Source organism: Hypanus sabinus, chromosome 21 (assembly GCF_030144855.1).
Source record: "Hypanus sabinus isolate sHypSab1 chromosome 21, sHypSab1.hap1, whole genome shotgun sequence".
NCBI lineage: Eukaryota > Metazoa > Chordata > Chondrichthyes > Myliobatiformes > Dasyatidae > Hypanus > Hypanus sabinus.
Window position 1 is genome coordinate 50,196,077 of NC_082726.1, and position 21,383 is coordinate 50,217,459.

General features: G+C 40.3%; 1 protein-coding gene across 1 annotated transcript in view; it reads left to right on the plus strand.

Moving 5' to 3' along the window:
* Positions 1 to 21,383, plus strand: part of si:dkey-192p21.6 (uncharacterized protein LOC565246 homolog) — a 342,161-nt gene that overhangs the window by 123,079 nt on the left and 197,699 nt on the right. Inside the window, exon 6 of the mRNA XM_059946951.1 lies at positions 15,438 to 15,526. Within this exon, the coding sequence (XP_059802934.1) occupies positions 15,438 to 15,526 (89 nt within the window). The remainder of the gene's footprint in view (positions 1 to 15,437; positions 15,527 to 21,383) is intronic.

Here is a 21,383-nt window from a genome sequence, read left to right on the forward strand (position 1 = left end):
TTTGAGCTGTCTTTATTTCAATGCAAGGAGTATCATTGTGGTGAACTATGTGCATGTCTGGACACGCCCCCTGCTGACTGCTCCTGTGGCTCCTCCCACAGGCCCTTGTATAAAGGCGATCTGAGGCCTGACGTTCGGCCTCAGTCTCCAGGACATAGTATGATGGACACTCACTCCTGGTTCCTTCTTCCAGTCAGTGTGAGTTATTGATGGTGCATCAATCATAGGAAAGGCAAAAGAGCTTAGGGCATGGATCAGCACGTGGAATTATGACATTGAAGGAGTTAGAGAGACTTGGTTGCAGGAGGAGCAGGACTGGTAGCTCAGTGTTCTGGGGTTCCTTTGTTTTAGATGTGATAGAGTGGGAGGGGTAAAAAGGACAGGGGTGGCATTGTTAGTCAAGGAAAATCTCATGGCAGTGCTCAGTCAGGACAGACTGGAGAGTTCATCGAGTGAGACTTTATGGGGAATAAGAAAGGTCCGCTGGATTTAGAGAAGCAAATTTGTGGAGAAATTGCAGACTGTTGGAAGAAACATAAAGAGATAATAGGTGATTTTAACTTTCCATATAGCGACTGGGACTCCCATACCCTAAAAGGGTTGATTGGGAAAGTGCTTGTCAAAGGTGTTCAAGAAAGTTTCCTTAATCAGTACATGGAAGTCCCAGTGACTGAGAGTATGATACTAGATCTCCTGTTACACGAATAAGTCAGGGCCGATAACAGATGTTTGTGTAGGGGAACACTTTGCATCCAGGGATCATAATGCCATTAGTTTCAAGGTAATTATGGTAAAAGTTAGGTCTGGTCCCCAGGTTGAGATTCTAAATTGGAGAAAAGCCAATTTTGATGGTTACGGAATGGATCTGGCTAGCGTGGATTGGGATAGCAAAATGCACACAATGCTGGAGGAACTCAGCATGTCTGGCATCATCTATGTGAAAGAGTATAGTCGATCTGTTGGGCCGAGACCCTTCATCAAGAATTGAGAAAAAAAGATGATTCAGGGTAAGAAGGTGGGGGAGGGCAAGTATCAGGTGAAACTGGGAGGGGGAGAGGTGAAGTAAAGAGCTGGGAGGTTGATTGCTGAAAGAGATACAGGGCTGGAGAAGGGGAATCTGATTGGAGAGGACAGAAGGCCATGGAAGAAAGAAAAGGGGAGAGGAGCTCCGTGGGAGTTGATGGATAGGTAAGGAGATAAGGCGAGAGAAGGAAATGGGAATGGGGCTGGTGAAGGGGGGAGGGGGGGGGGTGGCATTACCAGAAGTTTGAGAAATCAATGTGCCTGCCATTAGGTCGGAGGCTACCCGGTTGGTCCTTCAGTCTGAGTGTGGTCTCATTGCAGCAGCAGGTGGTTTTCTGGCAAAGGTGTACTTGGTAAACGGGAGGCCTTCAAAAGTGAAATTTTGAGAGTACAGAGTTTGTATGCTCCTGACAGAATAAAAGGCAAGGAACCTTGGTTTTTGAGGGATATTGAGGTCCTGGTTAAGAAAAAGATGGGGATGCATAGCAGGTATAGGCAGGAGAAACAAATGATATACTTGAGGAGTATATGAAATGCAAGAAAACAGGAGGCAAGAGGTTGCTTTAGTGGTTAAGGTGAAGGAGAATCCTAACAGCTTCTGCAGATATATTCTATGTTCTATAGGTGGTGGGATATATGGGAGGCAGGGTTGAAGGGTCAGCACAATATTGTGGGCCAAAGGGCCTGTACTGTGCTGCACTATTCTATGTTCTACGTTCTATGATAAATGAAAAGCAAAAGAATAGCAAGAGACAAAATAGGTCCTCTGGCAGATCAGAATGGTAATCCATGCGTGGATTCAAAACAGATGGAGGAGATCTTAAATACATTGTTTTTGCATCTGTATTTACTCAGGAGATGGACACAGAGTCTATAGAAGTGAGGCAAAGCAGCATCAACTTCATGGACCCTATACAGATTACAGAGGAAGAGGTGTTGCTGAGGATGTGAGGCAAATTAGGGTGGATAAACATTTAAAACATCTGTAGCCACAGCTGGGTGCCGGAGCATTGGAGGATAATATTGTTCAATTGTTTAAGAAAGGTTCTAAGACTAAGTCAGGAAACTATAGGCCAATAAGCCTGACATTAGTAGTGGGAAAGTAATTAGAAGGTTTTCTAATGGACTGGGCATACAGTGTAAGCATTTGTACAGACAGTGACTGATTAAGGATATTCAACATGGATTTGTGTGTAGTAGGTCTTATCTAACCAATCTCTTTTGTAAAGTTTTTCAACAAAGTTATCAGGTAAGTCAATGAAGGCAAGGCAGTGGATGTTGCCTTCATTGATTTTAGCAAGGCCTGTGACAAGGTCCTGCATAGTAGGTTGGTCAAGAAGATTCAGTCACTTGGGATTCAAGGTGAAGTAGGGAATTGGATTAGACATTGTCTTTGTGGGAGAAGCCAGAAAATGGTAGTAGATGGTTGCTTCCCTGAGTGGAGCTCTGTGACTAGTGGAATGCCGCTGGGATCGGTGATGGGTCTGTTGTTTGTCATCTTTCAATGATCTGGATAAGAATGTGTTAAACTGGATCAGCAGATTTGTGGATGACACTAAGATTAGAGGAGTAATGGACAGCAAGGAAGGTTATTGGGGCTTACATGGGGATCTGGACCAGTTGGGAAAAAAATAAGCTGAAAAATGGTAAATGGAATTTAATGTAGACAAGTGTGAGGTGTTGCACTTTGGGACGATCAACCAAGACAGGTCTCACATGGTGAGCAGTCAGGCACTGAGGAGTGTGGTAGAGAGAGGCACCTGGGAATACAGATCTATAATTCTTTGAAAGTAGTGTCACAGATAGATAGGGTTGTAAAGAAAGCTTTTGGCACATTGGTCTTAATAAATCAATCCACTGAGTACAGGATTTGGAATGTTATGTTGAAATCATAAATAAAGTGTTCATGAGGCCTAATTTGGAGTATTATATGCAGTTCTGGTAACCTACCTACAAGAAAGTTATACTGTAAATAAGACTGAAAGAGTGCAGAGCAAATTTATAAGGATATTGCCAGGACTTGAGGACCTAAGTTGTAGGGAAAGGTTGAATAGGTTTGATGCACCATCATTAACTCTCTGCGACGTGAGGCGAGATATCGGCTTTTATTGACTGGAAGAAAGAACAAGCAGCAATTGTCCACCATGCTACATCCTGGAGACTGAGGGGAGGGCTCAGGCCTCAATCGCCTTTATACCGGGGTCTGTGGGAGGAGCCACAGGAGCAGTCAGCAGGGGAGGCGTGTCCAGGCAGGTATATGTAGTTCACCACAAGGTTAGGACTTTATTCTCTAAAATCTGGAAGATTGAGAGGAGATTTGATAGAGGTATACAAAATGAAGAGGGCAACTGGAAGCAAGCTTTTTCCACTGGGTGAGATTATAAATGGAGGTCATGGGCAAAGGGTGAAAGGTGAAATGTTTAAGGGAAACATGAAGGAGAATTTCTTCATTCACAGGGTTGTGAGAGTATGGAACAAGCTGTCAGCATAAGTGGTGGGTGCGGGTTCAATTTCAACACTTAAGAGAAATTTGATTGGTTACATGGATGGCTGGTATGGAGGGCTGCGGTCCAGATGCAGGTCAACGGGACTAAGTAGATTAATGGTTTGGCTTAGACTAGATGAGCTAAAGGACTGTTCGTGCACTGTAGTGTTCTATGACTTTATGTTGCTATAAATTGGTTATTTTCTGCTTTTGCTATTTATGACCTGGGTTGCCTGAAAACTTCCTCCATAGTATTTAATATTCAAATAATAATAAACTAAATAAAAGAATTAATGAACATTGCCACCACTATAGCTCTTAGGTGAAGTAGCTATTTAAAATCATAAAGTACAAAAGAAAATGATGTCAGGAGGACATGAGGCTTTGCTGCTTGTCCACTTGCCCCTATGTTGCACTGCCCTCTCACTGAGTGTGGCTTCATTCAATAACCAAGAGACCGTGGAATTCCCTCTAAGACAGATATGAAATTTGTCAATTAAATAGTGCATCGATTTTCTTACACTCTTAAAGAAAATGTTTAAAATATTAATGAATAAGATTGTTATCATATATTGATTGGAGATTATTGATTGAAAATTTCTGTGGGGTTGGTGGTTCAGCTGTCTAAAAAAGTATGGTGGTTGAGAAAGCGAAGGTTTGTAAATATGGAGAGCTGCCCTGTGACCTAAGTACTTAATCATTATATTTGTCAGTGCTTGACCTTGTGATTGCTTAAAGTTTGAACTGCTAGGGAGGTGAAATAGCTTCAGGCACAAACACGGCTACTGATCTTCAAACAGAAAGAGGTTAATCTAGAGCAAGTTGAATTGCTAAAGCCTACTGCAAACACACATAACTATTAGTTACACTGGTTGCTTTGATAAAGTGCCTTTAAAGCAGTGTGATTTGATAGGAATGGCCTACCAGAAGACTATGTTTATATGAAGAAAGTACTATGAGGAAAAATAATAAAAGGAGATTTTAAACTGCATGTCTTTTAGGGAAGAAACAACGGTAACAATAAGCATGATATAATTTACTGAATGCTTTCCTGAAGGAGGATGAGCCAACAAAGCAGCAGATGATCTTAATTTTGCTTATGAGTAATGACAGAAAATAGCAGGCAGTCCGGCATGTAACATGATTGAACATCAATATTGGGTTTGAAGAGGAAACAGGAGGGTCACAAATTAGAGGTCAGGCTATAACAAAATGAATTTTTGAAGACGTAAGCAAGGATTTGGCTGAAACTGCAAGAGAGAATTTACCAGCTGTACAAACTATAGACCATATTAGGAATTTGTCAAGAAAGTAATTGCTGGATTACAAATCCCTAAATTATAAAAAGGACAACTGAACCAATGAACTCACTTTCAGATAGGGAGACAGATCCTGGAAAGGTATAATAATAACAGGTTGGTGTGGTGGGAGATTTTAATTTCCCAGATATTGATTGGCATCTCCCTAGAGCAAGGGGTTTAGCTGGGGTGGAGTTTGTTAGATGTGTTCAGGAAGGTTTCCTGACACAATATGTAGATAAGCCTACAAGAGGAGAGGCTGTACTTGATCTGGTATTGGGAAACGAACCTGGTCAGGTGTCAGGTCTCTCAGTGGGAGAGTGTTTTGGAGATAGTGATCACAATTCAATCTCCTTTACCATACCATTGGAGACGGATGAGAATAGACAAGTTAGGGAAGTGTTTAATCGGAGTAAGGGGAAATATTAAGCTATCAGGCAGGAACTTGGAAGCATAAATTTGGAACAGGTATTCTCAGGGAAATGTACAGCAGAAATGTGGCAAATGTTCAGGGGATATTTGTGTGGTGTTCCACAGAGGCAGGAAAAGGATGATAGCGCACAGGAATTGTGGTACAGGATACAGGCTGTTGAAAATCTAGTCAAGAAGAAAAGAAAAGCTCATGAAAGGTTCAAAAAGCTAGGTAATGATTGAGATTTAGAAGATTATAAGGCTAGCAGGAAGGAGCTTAAGAAGGAAATTAGGAGAGCCAGAAGGGGCCATGAGAAGGCCTTGGTGGGCACGATTAAGGAGAGCTCTAAGTATTGAAGAACAAAAAGATAAGACATGAGAGAATAAGACTAATCAAGTGTGACAGTGGAAAAGTGTGTATGGAACCAGAGGAGATAGCAGAGGTACTTAATGAATGCTTTGCTTCAGTATCCACTACGAAAAAGGACCTTGATGATTGGAGGGATGATTTACAGCACATTGAAAAGCTTGAGAATATAGACATAAAGAAAGAGGATGTGGTGGAACTTTTGGAACGCATCAAGTTGGATAAGTCTCCAGAGCCGGACGAGGTGATCCCCAGGCTACTGTGGGAAGTGAAGGAGGAGATTGCTGAGCCACTGGCAATGATCTTTGCATCATCACTGAGGACGGGAGAGGTTCTAGAGGGTTGGAAGGTTGCAGATGTTGTTCCCTTATTCGAGAAAGGGAGTAGAGATAGCCCAGGAAATTATAGACCAGTGAGTCGGATATGATGGGGTCTCTTAAAAGACTCCTGGATCGGTACATGGAGCTTAGAAAAATAGAGGGCTATGGATAACTCTTGGTAATTTCTAAGGTAAGGACATGTTCAGCACAGCATTGTGGGCTGAAGGGCTTGTGTTGTGCTGTAGGTTTTCTATCTTTTTCTATGTTTTTATGTTTTAACTTAAGCTTTAATGTTACCATTATGTAACAACATAATGTAACAGTCATGTAACAATATGAAGGCAAAGAACTGTGGTGGCAATTAAAGCTGGACAGAACCAAAATAGGAAGGGTAAATATGTAGCACAAACATGGTAAATAAAGGAACCTTGAATGTAACAACAATGGTAATAATAGAGGGTAAAGTAAATGCTTAGCTTTGATCATCACAGTGATATAAGGATGAAATATCAGACAGAGTGGGGAGTTAGTGTTAGTGATTGAAGTGGTGGATGGAAGACCTTTGGTTAAGAGAGTGGTTGGAGATACGTAACTGAGTGACAAGACAGAAAGAATATTCTGAATTGTGAATGATGTCACACAATATAGTAGTTCATGGATTGGGAATGAAAGGGCAATGTGTGAAATATTCCACATAAAATGGACTCAGATATGTGTTATAGTATTTCTTGTAGCAGGAAGCATTGTATTCATAACTTAGGAATGGACTTGGTCAAAATTAATGGCCACCAAATTTTTCTTGAATGTCAAAGATGTAAGAGACAAAATTGAAATCAGTCAACTAAAATGTATTGTCGATGTAGAAAAAAAATCTAATTACAAAATAACTACAAAGGTCAAAAATTCATCCATATCTTTTCTTGTGGTGTTAAAATAGTGTTGTGTGACTCCTAAAGAAATTAGGATATTGCCCAGCATTTACGAAGCAGTGTGGTCATGCTTCTTGAATAACATCTTAAATCAGAAAAAGGACAATTCTAAAAGCTCCAGTCATATTGACTCAGATGAACATGCTGGTACTGCCTTTCTTCTCCTCCCTTACTCCCTTTGCCTCTTGTCACTTGCTCCCCCTCTCCCTAGGGCTGTGCTCCTATGGGCTTCTGGTCCTCCCATTTCTGCATTGTGGCAGACAATGTCTGAGTTCTTCTGATGATCAAATATTGCAGTAAAGAGTACGACTTACTGGCTGCTCATTTCTGGAGGGTGCAGCATAGCCTGATGGATTTACCTCACAATTAGGATGTCCACTCAGTTCCTGACAGTAGTGTGTTTGTGACTGTAGCTTTGGATATGTGGTGTATTTGGAGATGTAAACAGAGTGGGGTCAACTGTTAGAGCAGAGTGCAGAGTTCATTACGTAGGGCAGTGTAGCACTGGAAAGATAGACAACTATGATGGGCTAAGAATGAATGATTCACGAGAATTAAAGATTAGTTTTATTTGTCACATACATTGAAACATACAGTGAAGTGCATCACTTACATCAAATCAAATTAACGAAGGTTGTGTTGGGAGCAGCTCTAAAATATCGCCATGCTTCCAGTCACAATATAGCATGCCTGCAGCTTAATAACACAAACCCATACTTCTTTGGAATGTGGGAGGAAACTGGATCACCAAGTAGAAGCCTATGCAGTCATGGGGACAATGTACAAACTGATTACAGATATCGGTGGGAATCAAATCCCAAATAGAAATGTCTGGCACCTTAACGTGATAGCGCTAAGCACCATGCTACTATATAGTCCCACACCTGTTATAATATCGGCAGCATATCTTGAATTCACTTGGAGAAAGATCCTGTAAAACTCTACTGTCAAACACACATTGAGAGGATATAATAATTTCCTGTTGACGGATATATGTGCATTGAGAATGGGAACTCTAATGGCCACATGAGTGCAAGCGATCAGTAATGACAGCAAATGCGCAAGACTAGTTGGCCTATTCCAGACATTGAAATGGGATATAGAGACTGTAAGTGTCCTCTGTAATGTAGCAGTGCGCAGCAATCTCTGATATTTTAATTACTAGAGCAGGCCGACTAGTATTGTTAGCAGCTGTGAGCTGGGATGATCCTGAAACTGAGAATGAAAGTGAACTTGACTTTCATCATGAGAACAGTGACACACCAGGATGGGGATCAACAAGATTTTCTGAGATCACAAAAATGAGAAGAACTCCCATGCGAAATCATCATCATCATTATGTGCCTTGTCATATGACATAGGTGATCATAATTGTCCTTCAGAAATGGTCTGCCATTGCCTTCTTCTGCGTAGTGTCTTTACAAGATGGTTGACCCCAACCATTATATAGAATATAATAGAAAAGCTATAGCACAATACAGCCCCTTTGGCCCACAGAACTGTGCCGAACATGTCGTTACCTTAGAAATTACCTAGGGTTACCCATAGCCCTCTATTTTTCTAAACTCCGTGTATTTATCCAGGAGTCTCTTAAAAAACCCTATCATATCTGCTTCCACCAACATTGTTGACAGCCCATCTCAGGCACTCACCACTCTCTGCGTAAAAAGCTTACTCCTGACGTCTCCTCTGTACCTATTTCCAAGCACCTTAAAACTGTGCCCTCTTGTGCTTGCCATTTCAGCCCCGGGAAAAAGCCTCAGACTATCCACATGATCAATGCCTCTCATTATTTTATACACCTCTATCAGATCACCTCTCATCCACCACCTGCTCCCATGCCGTCACGTGACCCTGATTGGGGGGCTGAGTGCTGTACCTTGCCTAAGAGTGACCTGCAGGCTAGTGGACGGATAGCTTACCTTACACCTTGTTTGGTAGAAACCTATCTCCACCTCATCACCCTCTTTTGAGAAAGTATGGTCTAAATCAACATTATCCTCCAGGTATGGTGAATCAGAATGAATCTCCCTGTCAAGCATAGAGGAACACGTTTTGGATGCTGAATGATAATGTGTTTTCTCTGTCTTAATCCTTATGGTGTCTGAGATGTAGTTTTTGCATGCCCACGTTATCCATGAATAGGAGTATTAGATCAAGTTAAGTGGATCCTTTTAAGTTAGTTTTAGTTTCTTTTATCAAAATAAATTTTATTCATAATAAAAAATAACAAGATTGAGATGTGCAATGCCTTTTCAGTCTTTACATTCATATTCAATGCTTTCGGTACTGTCCTATTACATTCCTACACATCAATAGCACTGCTGCCATGTATGTGGATCTCTGTGTGGAATACTACTACAACAGCTAATTGAAGGGTTTCCTCACCCAACCTGCCCCTCCCTATCCATTAGTAGAAGAACCTTACACAGTGGTCCATCTGCACAGTGCCCTTGTGGTGGGTGCTGCAAACTTCAGTGTTCTTCTGCAACCTGGACTGTGCCAATTGGCAGCATTCCTCAATGGACATCTCTCTGTGTTGGGAGACCAGTAAACTTCAGGTGGACCAAAGTCTCTTTTAGCAAGTTGATATTCTGCCAGCACTTGATGTTCTTTAAGTTGCAGCTGAAAATTCAAAGAAGCATCTGTCTTCAGTGTGAGCAATGTGGAACTGTGCCTCCATGTTTAATGTGATTATCCATTTAAATCACATTGTTCCTGAGCCTTGAGCAACAGTGAAAGCTGATCCTCCCTCTCTGTGTGAACAGCAACTGTTAGTTTTCAGACCAATGTGCTTGAATATAGTACAGATAATGAATTTTCAGCATTTCATGATTGTTACATAATTGAAGCAAATTTGACTCTCTCAAATTGCTCAGTAGCACAAAAACTCTTATCCAACATGAACAGATGATGTTCACAACTGATGCTTGAGCGCTCAAAAATGTTCAAAATCAATTCACTCAGCATTACCATCGTTTTTCAACCAAAAAGAACTCTTTTCAGGTGTTGTGCAAATTAATTTCTAGACCTATTGTCACTCTGAGCTTCCACTTTTTACATTCCAATTCATAATTGAAGGTGCAAAACCTGTACAAGTGATTGTTGTATGACCCTTCAAACTTTGATGAGATCTGCTCTTAATTATAATTATCTGAATAAAAATATTGGCCACCGAGAACAGGCAAGGGAAATGGGTTAGCTGGCTTGCTGTTTAATAAATCTGGTTGAACTCTTTGTGTACTCATTCTGTGATTCTCTGTTCAAGTCCTTTGTGAACTTTATGCCAGAGCCTTGGATTTCTCTTCCAGATGATGATACCCAGATTGTAAGGTGCAAAGGTTTGAGTGAATCACTAGCCAAAATAAGCTATGAAATAGGGAGTGCTAAATTTAAATAAGTATCACATGTATATTAGGCAAGTGGTCAAGTAGATTGCAGATGCTGTTTACTGTACATGTGCATGTTTAGTAGGAGAATGGAGCAGCAGGAGATGGGTAGTAATCTGATTGTGGATGAGCCGCTTCTCTTTACATTATATGTCGATGACTCAGATGATTGGAATTGAAATTTTGTGGTAAAGTTTGTGGACGATATGAAGATAGATGGAGGGGCAGGTAGTTTTGAGGAAGAGGCTACAGAAGATATTAGGGTAGGAAAATGGGCAAAGAACTGGCAGATGTAATACAGTGTCAGAAGTTTCTGATCATGTACTTTGGTGGAAGAAATAAAACGGGAGACTATTTTCTAAATAGAGACAAAATTCAAAAATCTGAGGCACAAAAGGACTTGGGACTTTGTACAGGATTCCCTGAAGGTTAATTTGCAGGTTGAGTCTGTGATGAGGAAGGCAAATGCAATGTTAGCATTAGTTTCAAGAGGACTAGAATATAAAAGCAAGGATGCAATGTGAGGCTTTATAAAGCACTGGTGAGGCTTCACTTGGAGTATTGTGAGCAGTTTTGGGCCCCTTATCAAAGAAATAATGTACTGACATTTGGAGAAGGTTCAAAGGAGGTTCATGAAAATGATACTGGGTCTGAAAGGCTTGTCATATGAATATACCTGCTCCTTCACCTGTCTTCATATGTTTGATGGCTCTGGACCTGTACTCATTGGAATTCAGAAGAAAGAGGGTGACTTCATTGAAACCTATTGAATGTTGAAACTCCTCAATAGAGTGGGATGTGGAGAGGATGGTGAGAGAGTTTACGACCAGAGGCCGCAGTCTCAGAATTGAGGGGAAAACTTTTAGAACAGAGATGAGGAAGAATTTCTTTACGTAGAGAGTGGTGAATCTGTGAAATTTGTTGCCACAGGCAGCTGTGGAGGCCATGTCATTGTGTATATTTAAGGCAAAGGTTGATAGAATCTTGATTAGTCAGGACATGAAGGGATACAGAGAAAAGGCAGGAAATCTGAAGGCTGAGGGAAAATGGATCAGCCATGATTAAATGGTGGAGCAGACGTGATGGGCCAAATGGCCCAGTTCTGCTTATATATCTTATGGTCTTATAGTCTAAAGGGGTTAGGTGGATGCATAAAAACAATCAAAAGATAGCAAAATGAATAGTGTTGATGAAAATAATGAAAGCAGCTGGGGCATTTGACTTATCTTCCAAAGGACAGCACCTCCAGTGATGCAACATTCATGCAGGATTGCATTAGTGTCAGGATAAACCTGTGATGTAACATGCACAAACTTATCTTTGAGATCTTTATCAAAAATATGGGAGAGGTACTTCTTTGTCACTTACAAGTAGCTTTTTCTGGAGAACTGCATTAAATTTGGAGGGATTAAAATTCAGAGGCAATTTTCCAAAGTTTTGATTGGACACCCAAATTTTTTTACAATGAGGGCAAATTAAACTAAAATGAATTGCTGGGTGATAGTATTGTATATTTACTCTTTAAAAGTTATAGAGTGGTTTAGGAATGGCTGTCCAGCTTGGTGGTATAATGTTTATGCTACCATGTGAGACAGCATACAAATGTGGAATCAGGTAGGAAGTTATCACTATTTACATATTGATTCTTTAAGACTCTCTGGAGACTAAATATCCCAGCCTGATTGGACCACAGTGTAAGCACACACGTGGATAAAAGACATGGCAACTTTCTCCGTGTTTAAAGATACATTCCAGGTTGTTTTGGCGCTGGCAAAAATTAGAAGCTAACCTGGAGGCTGTTTGCCTGCTACAGTACTGTTACATGCACCGGTGACAGGGTGTGCATTGTATCACTGACTGAGGTCAGGGACTTAAGGAGTGTCATTACTGAAGAAACAGTGAAGTGTGTGGCATTAAATAATCTCACAGAACAAATAAAACCCCTTATTTCTCTTTGGGGAACCACAATGGGAGTGGTACTATTCTTTCAAAGGCTTGCTTCTTATAGGGCAACACTGAAGAGTATTGGCTATCTATTGAACCTCTCGTTCCAAGTCAACACTCAACTAAATCAGATCAGTATCATTCCATAGATGCTACCTGATCTGCTGAGTTCCTCCAGTATTTTGTGTGTGTTGCTTTGGATTTCCAGCATCTGCAGATTTCCTCGTGTTTAAGATCTGTACCTTAATGTTTTCGACTCATCTTGGTCCCTTAATGCCTTTTTAACAAAGTTGATCAATCGAAATTTTGAAATTTTCAATTGGATCTCCTAGTTTCAACAGTTTATAGAAGTGGAGAGTTCCAAACACATTGTGTAAACGCTTGCTTCTTTGCATCAGATAACCTTCCAATTTTTACATTGTGACCTTCCGTGTCAATTAAACCGTGCTGGAAGCAAACTGCCTATTTGCCTTTACGCCTCCCTTAAACAGTCTGCGCAGTGCTACCGCAAAGAGGTCTGTCTCTTTAAGAGTGGCTCCATCATGTCCTTTTCCTCAGTCTGAACACGTAGCCTGCAGTCATAGTGCACTGTCCTTTGCTCAGCTTGGGTTATCTTGGTCCTGACAAATTGAAATGGCAAAAAGATCTATCAAAGAAAATTAGACTGCAAGCAGATTCCGGCTCTGTTTAGATTGGTAATCTGATCTGTGTCAGACTGAATATTTAGCCCAGGGCATTGCTGCATCCAAATCAAATCAATGACTGCTGCATTCTGTGGCAGGACTCATTGGTGTATAAACATCTGTGTCGTGTATAATGCATGATAACAACAACAATAATTTTCATTAATATAGCACCTTTAACTTAACAAATTGTCCCAAATTACTTCACTGGAGCATTTGCAAACAAAAAAGTATTGATACAGTAAGTTACAAAAGAAGATAATAGAATTGATGACCAAGCGATGGCCTTTAAGGAGCTTCATTAATGAGGGGAAAAAAAAAACAAAATCTGTTTGGGAACATTGACATCAGAATAATTGGCCATAAAAGTAAAATTGGTAAATTTGACAAAATGGTAAATTGGTTTATTACTGTCACATGAACCGAGACACGGTGAAAAACTTGTCTTGCATCTGTTTATACAGATCACACTTCATTACAACAGTGCATTGAGGTAGTACAAGTAAAACAATAACAAAACGCAGAATGAAGTGTAACAGTGAAAACACTGCAGGTGGACAATAATATGCAAAGTTGCAGTGATGTTTTTCAGAGCAGCAAGAGGTCAGAATTGGAGGAACACAAGGATATATGAGGGTTACAGAGTTGGAGGAGATTACAGAGACAAAGGGGAGAAATCATATAACAAGGTGCCAGCTTTAAAGTTGAGGCATTACTTGTCTTGGAGTCAGTGCAGGTCCTCAAGTATAGTAATATAGCCAGTAGGGTTCTGAATGACATATTGCTCTTTAACCAAGAGAGGAGTAGGCCATTCTGCTCATTAAACTTGTTTAACTATTGAGCATATTCAACCATAACTGATCTACTTTGTCCACTTATCCATTGTTTCACTATTGATCTCCCTGAGTTTAATAGAATTATTGATTGTTTTTATCCAGTTGCTCCAATGTACCTGTCCTTAGGAGCAGTATCACAGCCAGAAGAGATTATAACTGAGTTAGAGGTTATCAGTCAGAATGTCCTTAGAGATACTCAACAATCACTGCCTCTCTTGGATGCTGCAGATCTAATCAATTAGCATTTGCAATGCACACAAAACGCTGGAGGAACTCAGTAGTCCAGGCAACATCTATGGAAAAGAGCATAGTCGACATTTTGGGCTGAGATCCTTCATTAGGACTGGAATAAAAAAGATTCTATCCTTTTTTGTCTCTAGTCCTGATGAAGGGTCTTGGGCAGAAACGTCGAGTGTACTCTTTTCCATAGATTCTGCCTGGCCTGCTGAGTTCCTCCAGTATTCTGTGTGTGTTGCTTGGATTTCCAGCATTTGCAGATTTTCTCTTACGTGTGAATTAAAATTTTCATCTTTTTTGTGACAAATGCATATAGAGTCATAGAATCACAAAGTTACACAGTATAGTAACAGGCCCTTCATACCATCATGTCAATGCTAGCTACTATACCTATCTATGCTTATGCCGTTTATCTGAATAGGATAACCTTGGCAATTGTGCACTTTCATTGTTATCTCTTCTAAAGATGTGAGAAATAGTCCACATTTAGTCATTGTTGGAAAGTATCAAGACCTCTGCAAAACGACCATAACCTGAGTCAGGAATCATACAATATTTATTCTCGATAAAATCCCCCTTGATTTTTTGTCCAGCTCAGTACTTCTAACCCAATAATCACATTCACGTAGAGTCCTCAATTTAATTGGCTCCTTTCCCCTATGCTTGCTCTTTGGTGAAGTACCTACTCTCATTGCTTTTCCATTCGTCTATACTTCTGCAAATTGCTTATAAAATACACCTACCTCAATAACTGCTTTCCATATTCTAATAAGCCTGGTGCAGCATAAATTCTCCATGTGATAGCCCTAAGTTCATCATTTCTGTGCCATCCAATGGAAAATGTTCTTCTATACTTTGATTAAAAAACCTGTCATGGTTTTGTAAACTTCCACCAGATTCCCCCATCATTGCCAACTTTAAGTCTTCATTGTAATGCATCTTTGCTCTTATTGTTTTCCATTTTTCTCATTGCACCAGGCATAGGCAGAAGGTTTAGGCAGAGCTTTACCTTGTTGGAAGTCAGTCACTGCTGCACAGGCTCAAGATAGACTCCTAGGAGCCCACTCATGCATATATACTCAAATCACACAGTCACATGCCCTTGCCCACCCCTTGTTCCTTAGCACCTCTCTCTGAACCCCTATTTGTTCACAATTCACGATCAGTCAGCAACACCAACTTTATTTTTGTCAGTTCTCTCTGTTGTGCAAGCCCACACTGTAGTTAGCTCTAATGACAAGGACTGAGAATGGAAACTCAGCACAAAGGAACAAGAACTCAAACCCTTATCCTGACACTGAGGTGCCCCGTGTATCACTAACATGCATCTTCACTTAAATCCTTCAAGAAACATCTAAAATCTTGAGCTTTTTAAAATTCAATTGCTTTCAGCTTAATTTGACCACAAAACTGAACGTGTTTTCATTTGTGTGGCCTGTTTCCATATCTGTGTTTTTATACCTTTTACCAGCATCTCTGGAAAATTCTTAAAAATCTTTACATTCTTCATTTCAGGAACTTGCACCTGTAAATAATGCTGATGTCTCAGCCAAGGCTACAAATCCCAAATCTCGACGATTACGTTCTCTTGACGCCTTTCGTGGGTAAGGCTTATACCTTCATTTAACCGTGTTTGTATTTTAATGCATTATGTTGCCGTACTATTCAAATTTATTTGTCTTTGTGGCTTCATTTTAATCAGCAACATGCTAAAGTGCTGAAGCCAACACTGAGTCACCTGAGCCTCTAGTTGTCTGAAAAAGTCTATGTTATTCATCCAGGGTGTCTCCATTAGGGTAGCAATACTTATAGGGGTTCATGAAATGTTGTTGATGTTCCTTGAGTTGTCAGTGTTGATAGAGATTCTTTGGAGATCAATCATAAACACAAGAGATTCTGTGGATGCTGAAAATCCAGAGCAACACACACAGAATTGCTGAAGGGTCTTGGCCTGAAATATCAATTGTTTATTCCATTCCTTAGATGCTGCCTGATCTGCTGAGTTCCTCCAGCATTTTGTGTGTTTTGTTCTGGAGGTCAATATTTTCTTTTCAAATGCTCAGTTATTTATTTATTTATTGAGATGCAGTGCAGAATAGGCCCCAGTGTGGCCTTCTGTATATCAATGAGACTCGACATAGATTGGGAGACCGCTTCGCCGAATGTCTACGCTCCATCTGCCAGAAGGGGTGGGATTTCCCAGTGACCACCCATTTTAATTCCAATTCCTATTCCCATTCTGATATGTCCATCCATGGCTTCCTCTACTGTCTTGATGAGGCTACACTCAGGTTGGAGTAACAACACCTTATATTCATTCTGTCTGGGTAGTCTCCAATCTGATGGAATGAACATCAATTTCTGGAACTTTGGTTATGCCCCCCTTCACCATACTCCATCCCCTTTTCCCTCTCTTTGTCACCTTGTCTCCTTGCCTGCCCATTGCCCCCTCTGGTGCTCCTCCCCCCTTTTCTTTCTTCATGGCCTTCTGCCCTCTCCTACTGGATTCTCCCTTCTCCAGCCCTGTACCTCTTTCACCAATCAACTTCCCAGCTCTTTACTTCATCCCTCCGGCTCCTGGTTTCACCTATCACCTTGTGTTTCTCCCTCCCCTCCCCTCCCCCCCAACTTTTTAAACTCTACTCCATCTTTTTTTTCCAGTCCTGCTGGAGGGTCTGGTCCATTTCCATGTACTGTACTCATTTCCATAGCTGCTGCCTGGCCTGCTGAGTTCCTCCAGCATTCTGTCTGTGTCACTTGGATGTCTAGCATCTGCAGTTTTTCTCCTGTTTGCGATAGGACTGGTGAGATTGTTTGCTTAGATGGCAGCATGGATCCAATGGGTTGGCAGGCCATCTGTGTGGTAATAAGCAAGTAACGTATCCAGCAAGAACCTGAGCTTTTATCGAAAGTACAGGATGCAAAAGCTACTGCAGCAGCAGCTGGACACATGATCGCCTTCCAGGATGTAAAGGGATTTAACAGCTGTGACAGAATGGATTGTACCACAAAGTGGTGAAAGGCCATCGCTTGGTTACAGGGCACATTAAATAAACATGTTGTTTCTGGTGTGTATGAAACGTAGTTCAAGATGACTCAGAACAGAATACTGTTTATTTCTTTTTGCTGTTTAAAAAAATTATCTGGGATGAGTGGTTTTTAATTTGATTTTTATACAATATGTATTGTATGGCACCAGATTCTAGGATGTTTAACTGTTTGCTATCATTCCAAGTATATGCTAATTAAGTGAATTGGCTGCAGCTTGTAGGACTGGGACATTATTAAGACAATTGTTTCTTATATTAGCAGAGTAAGTACTTGTATCCAGGAAATAACTTTCAAAAAAACATTTTTATACCCAGAGAAAGAGGGAATGTGGGCAAACAGAATAAGATTTCTTTGAAGTAGTGAAAATTGGCTTTGAGGAATCAATGACAAACAACAAGTAGTCTTTTAGAAAATATATTTACGCTCATGCTGTATTTTATTATCCCTCTCAGAAATAACTTTGGGTGTTTCAGATGTGTTGAGCCGTATCAAAATCCATTGCGTGCACCTCTTTAGTTAAACATGGCAAACAGTTGTGGAGAGTAAGTTCCCATGACTTCCAGTGGCGGTTCATCTGCAGTGTTGGATGATGGGAGAATTTTACCAATGCACTTTGCGTAGTTATGCTCAGGATCTGAAACAGACATTGATCTAGGATGCAAGGGTGATATCTTCCAACAGTCACAGGACAGCACTGCCATACCAGCCTGTATAATGTGCTTAAGTGCTAGGGTTCATTGGCATGTCCTTCTGCTTCTTTTGTACTATCTGAACCAAGCATGAACCAGACGGAGTTCTTTGTTGCTACAGGAAAAATTTGATAATATTGTTTTAACCTTATAGATTCTTCTTCAAATGCTTTTGGCAGGATGGAGCCTGATGTCAGTGAATATTCAGAGCAGAGTGCCACTTATCATACTGTGTGTTGCAGGTTTCCCAATTTGCACATGTATCCATGAATGGTCGTTTAATATTGTTTCCTAGTGCTGATTAATTGTTAACAGGCAAAAAAGCTCAAGAAACTGCAGCAGAAGCAGGCCACCCTGCAAGTCTACTCCACAATTTCATAACATCCTATCTGATCTGATCTAGGCTCTGGTTCACTTTGGTTCGCTGTAATTCCCGGTTCCACTATTAAACAAAAATTATATATTCACAGATCTCTGGGTTAGAACATTCTGAGAAAAGAAATTCTCCTTTATCTCCCTCTTAAATGGGCACACATTATTTTGAATTTATGCCCATTAGGTTCCCTTGTGTGTAGAAACATCCTCTTAGCAACTAAACACAAGGGTTTCTGCAGATGCTGGAAATGCAGGGAAACACATACAAAATGCTGGACGAAGTCAACAGGTCAGGCAACATCTGTGGAAAGAAATAAACAATTGAAGTTTTGGGCTGAGACACTTTATGACAGAAGAGTCCTGATGAAGGGTCTTGCTTGAAGCTTTGACTCTTTATTTCTTTCCATAGATGCTGCTTGACCTGCTGGATTCCTCCAACATTTTGTATGTATTCCTCTTAGCTTCTACAATATAATTTTATATTGTAATTTTGTGTTTTGTAGAGCCAAGTTATTTCTCGTCACCTACTTTGTCAGTAGGTCTGCCTATCTCATAGTAGAAGAATCAACAATTATTGTCACTTCAATAATTGGTTAGCTTGAATGGTTGTTCATTATTAACAGAGTGGAAACTGTAGACACATGATAGCTTGAATTTCCTTGTAGTTCCTTTGGTTTTACATGACAGAAAATGTTTATGTGGCAGAGAAAAAGGAGCTGCTAGTGATTATGCGGCTAAATGAAGGGCTTGAATCACATTTCAAACTTAATACCTCATAGCCGACATTTAAAGTACAGTTGTAGTTTGAAAAAGGCAAACATTGGAGCTAAACTGTGCAAAGTTCCAAAGCAGGTAGTTGAATAGCTCGATGATATTTAGCTTCAGGGAAAAACATTACTCAGGACATTTGTAGCTCTCACTTTTTGAGTTATGCTGAACATAATAGAGCATCAGTTTGTCATTTTATCAGAAACATCGCAAGGTCATCAATTCAACACATTCCCTGCACCATTTTGTGCCTCAGTCTAGCAACTGAGAAAAGCTACAGAATATCATAAAATACAAATTAATTCTTGGGCACTTTGTACCACAAAATTGTTTTGTATGGAGTAAGATTATTTTAGCAAAATTATTTGGTGAATTGTATGTTTTCTAAAATTTCAACTGTGGGTAAACTGCAAATTCATTGTACTAAAATTATCATTCTAGAAATGGACACTGGAGGTGGGCAATGAATGTGACCTTAGCAACATGTTTAAAATATAAAATGTTAGCAGTTCATAACACAGTGCATGAAATTCTGTTTTGGAATTATAAAAACACAAATGTGCAGCAGCTAGAATTTCTGTTATTTTTATTTATGCTTTTTACTGTTCTACTTTAACATGTTGGATAACACCAAAGCTCAGTTAAATTTGCCCAGTCCAGATGAAGGGTCTCAACCCAAAATGTTGACCGATCATTTTCCTCCATAGACACTCTCTGACCAGCTGAATTCCTGCAGTGCTTTGTGCACTGCTCCAGCTTCCAGCATCTGTAATTTCTTGTGTCTTCATTTTGTTACAACAAAGATTTAGAGAGTTAGAGTTATTTACTTTGGAAAAATCATTGTTCAGTATTTGTAGCCCCTCTTACTTAAATGATGCCATGATTGGGGTAAGCTGTCCAGAATGAACAATGGCAATAAAGCAAGTGGAATTGTCAATGAGAATGTAGGCAATAGGCCTGTATGGATTCCAGGATGGATTTTTCAGCATATTCACAGAGCTTTTATGTCAGAGGGCATGCAAGGGCTTGGCTTAACCTTTTTATAGTTTAACACTCCTTCAGTAATGCACAGGAATGTTAGATGAGATTTTTATGCTTACAGTTATCATATGGAACTTGAACTCACAGCCATTAAATCCAGAGTGAAAACACTCCCCACCAGACTTTGAACTCTAGATATCGTAGAACAACCTATTTGAAACTATGTGCTACTTTATGGATTTTCTTGATGTTTACATTTCCATAAGCTCTGATGGAATGCCAGTTGGTGCAAAGGTCCGTGTTGCTGCCTCAGTGCTCCAAGGGATTGGGTTAGGTTCCAGCCTCTGGTTCTATCTGTGTGAAATATATATGGCATCATGTGTTTCTTACAGGTGCCCTAGCTTTTTTCCCCTCCCCTCCCCCCCATGTTCCATGTGCCTGCTGCCTGGTTAATTAGATGCTGTAAATGATCACTTTGAGTCAGCTAATGGCAAAATCTAAGGAGAGGGCATTTGTGAGAGATAAAAGGTTGTAGGGATACAGCTCAGTGAAGAGAGTGGGAATAGGATGAATGGGATTGTTCTCCTGGGAGCTAGCATAGATATTATGGGCTATATAGTCTCTTTTGTTGTTGTAAATAAAAGATAAAAATTAAGACTTGCACTTAATTTCGGTGTTCCTGTTTTAGTCCTAAATGGAAGAACCTGTGGAATCCAGTTCCCAAATCAATGAAAAGATCTTGAAATCTCATGGAACTTAAACTCAACAGTATCAGTGCCCAGCTGACTCTTTGCATACGTAACAAAGAAGGCTGAGTTTCTGTTTTCGGGATTGTGATTCCCAAGATTAAAGCAAAGGTCCTAGAAATCCAAGAAATAAAATCAGAATTAGATGAAATTTGCCATGGCATAGAAGTTGGTTCATATTATCCCTCAAAATCAGGCCATGTTGCTGATTCACACCAATGAGGTCAACCCTCATAAACAGCTACAGGTAAAAGAGAGGAAGCAACACACACAAAATCCTGGAGGATCTCCATCATTGAAATGTACCCACAACCTATGGACTCACTTCCAATGACTCTTCATCTCATGTTCTTGATATTTATTGCTTATTTATATTTTTAATATTATTTCTTTTTTTTGTATGTGCGCAGTTTGTGTCGTTTGCACACTGGTTGAATACCCAAGTGGCATTTACCCCCTGCAAGTGTGACAAATGCTGCACCAGCCCTTACACCTCATCCTTGACCAATATTCAGGGACATAAACAGGCTGGAGGCAGTGCTTTAGATGTGATTCTATCAGACTCATCCATTGTATCTGGTGCTCCTAGCATGGCTTCCTCTGTATCGTTGAGACGTGATGCAGATTGGGGTATTGCTTCGTTGAGCACTTTCACTCTGCCTGTCGCAAAAGTCAGGATCTTCCAGTGCCCACCAATTTCAATATGACTTCCCATTTCCTTACTGACGTATCTGTCTATGGCCTTCTCTACAGCCACGATAAGGCCAAACTCAAATTGGAGGAGCAACCACTCATACTCCATCTGGATAGCTTCCCACCTGATGGACATGAACATTGATTTCTCTAACTTC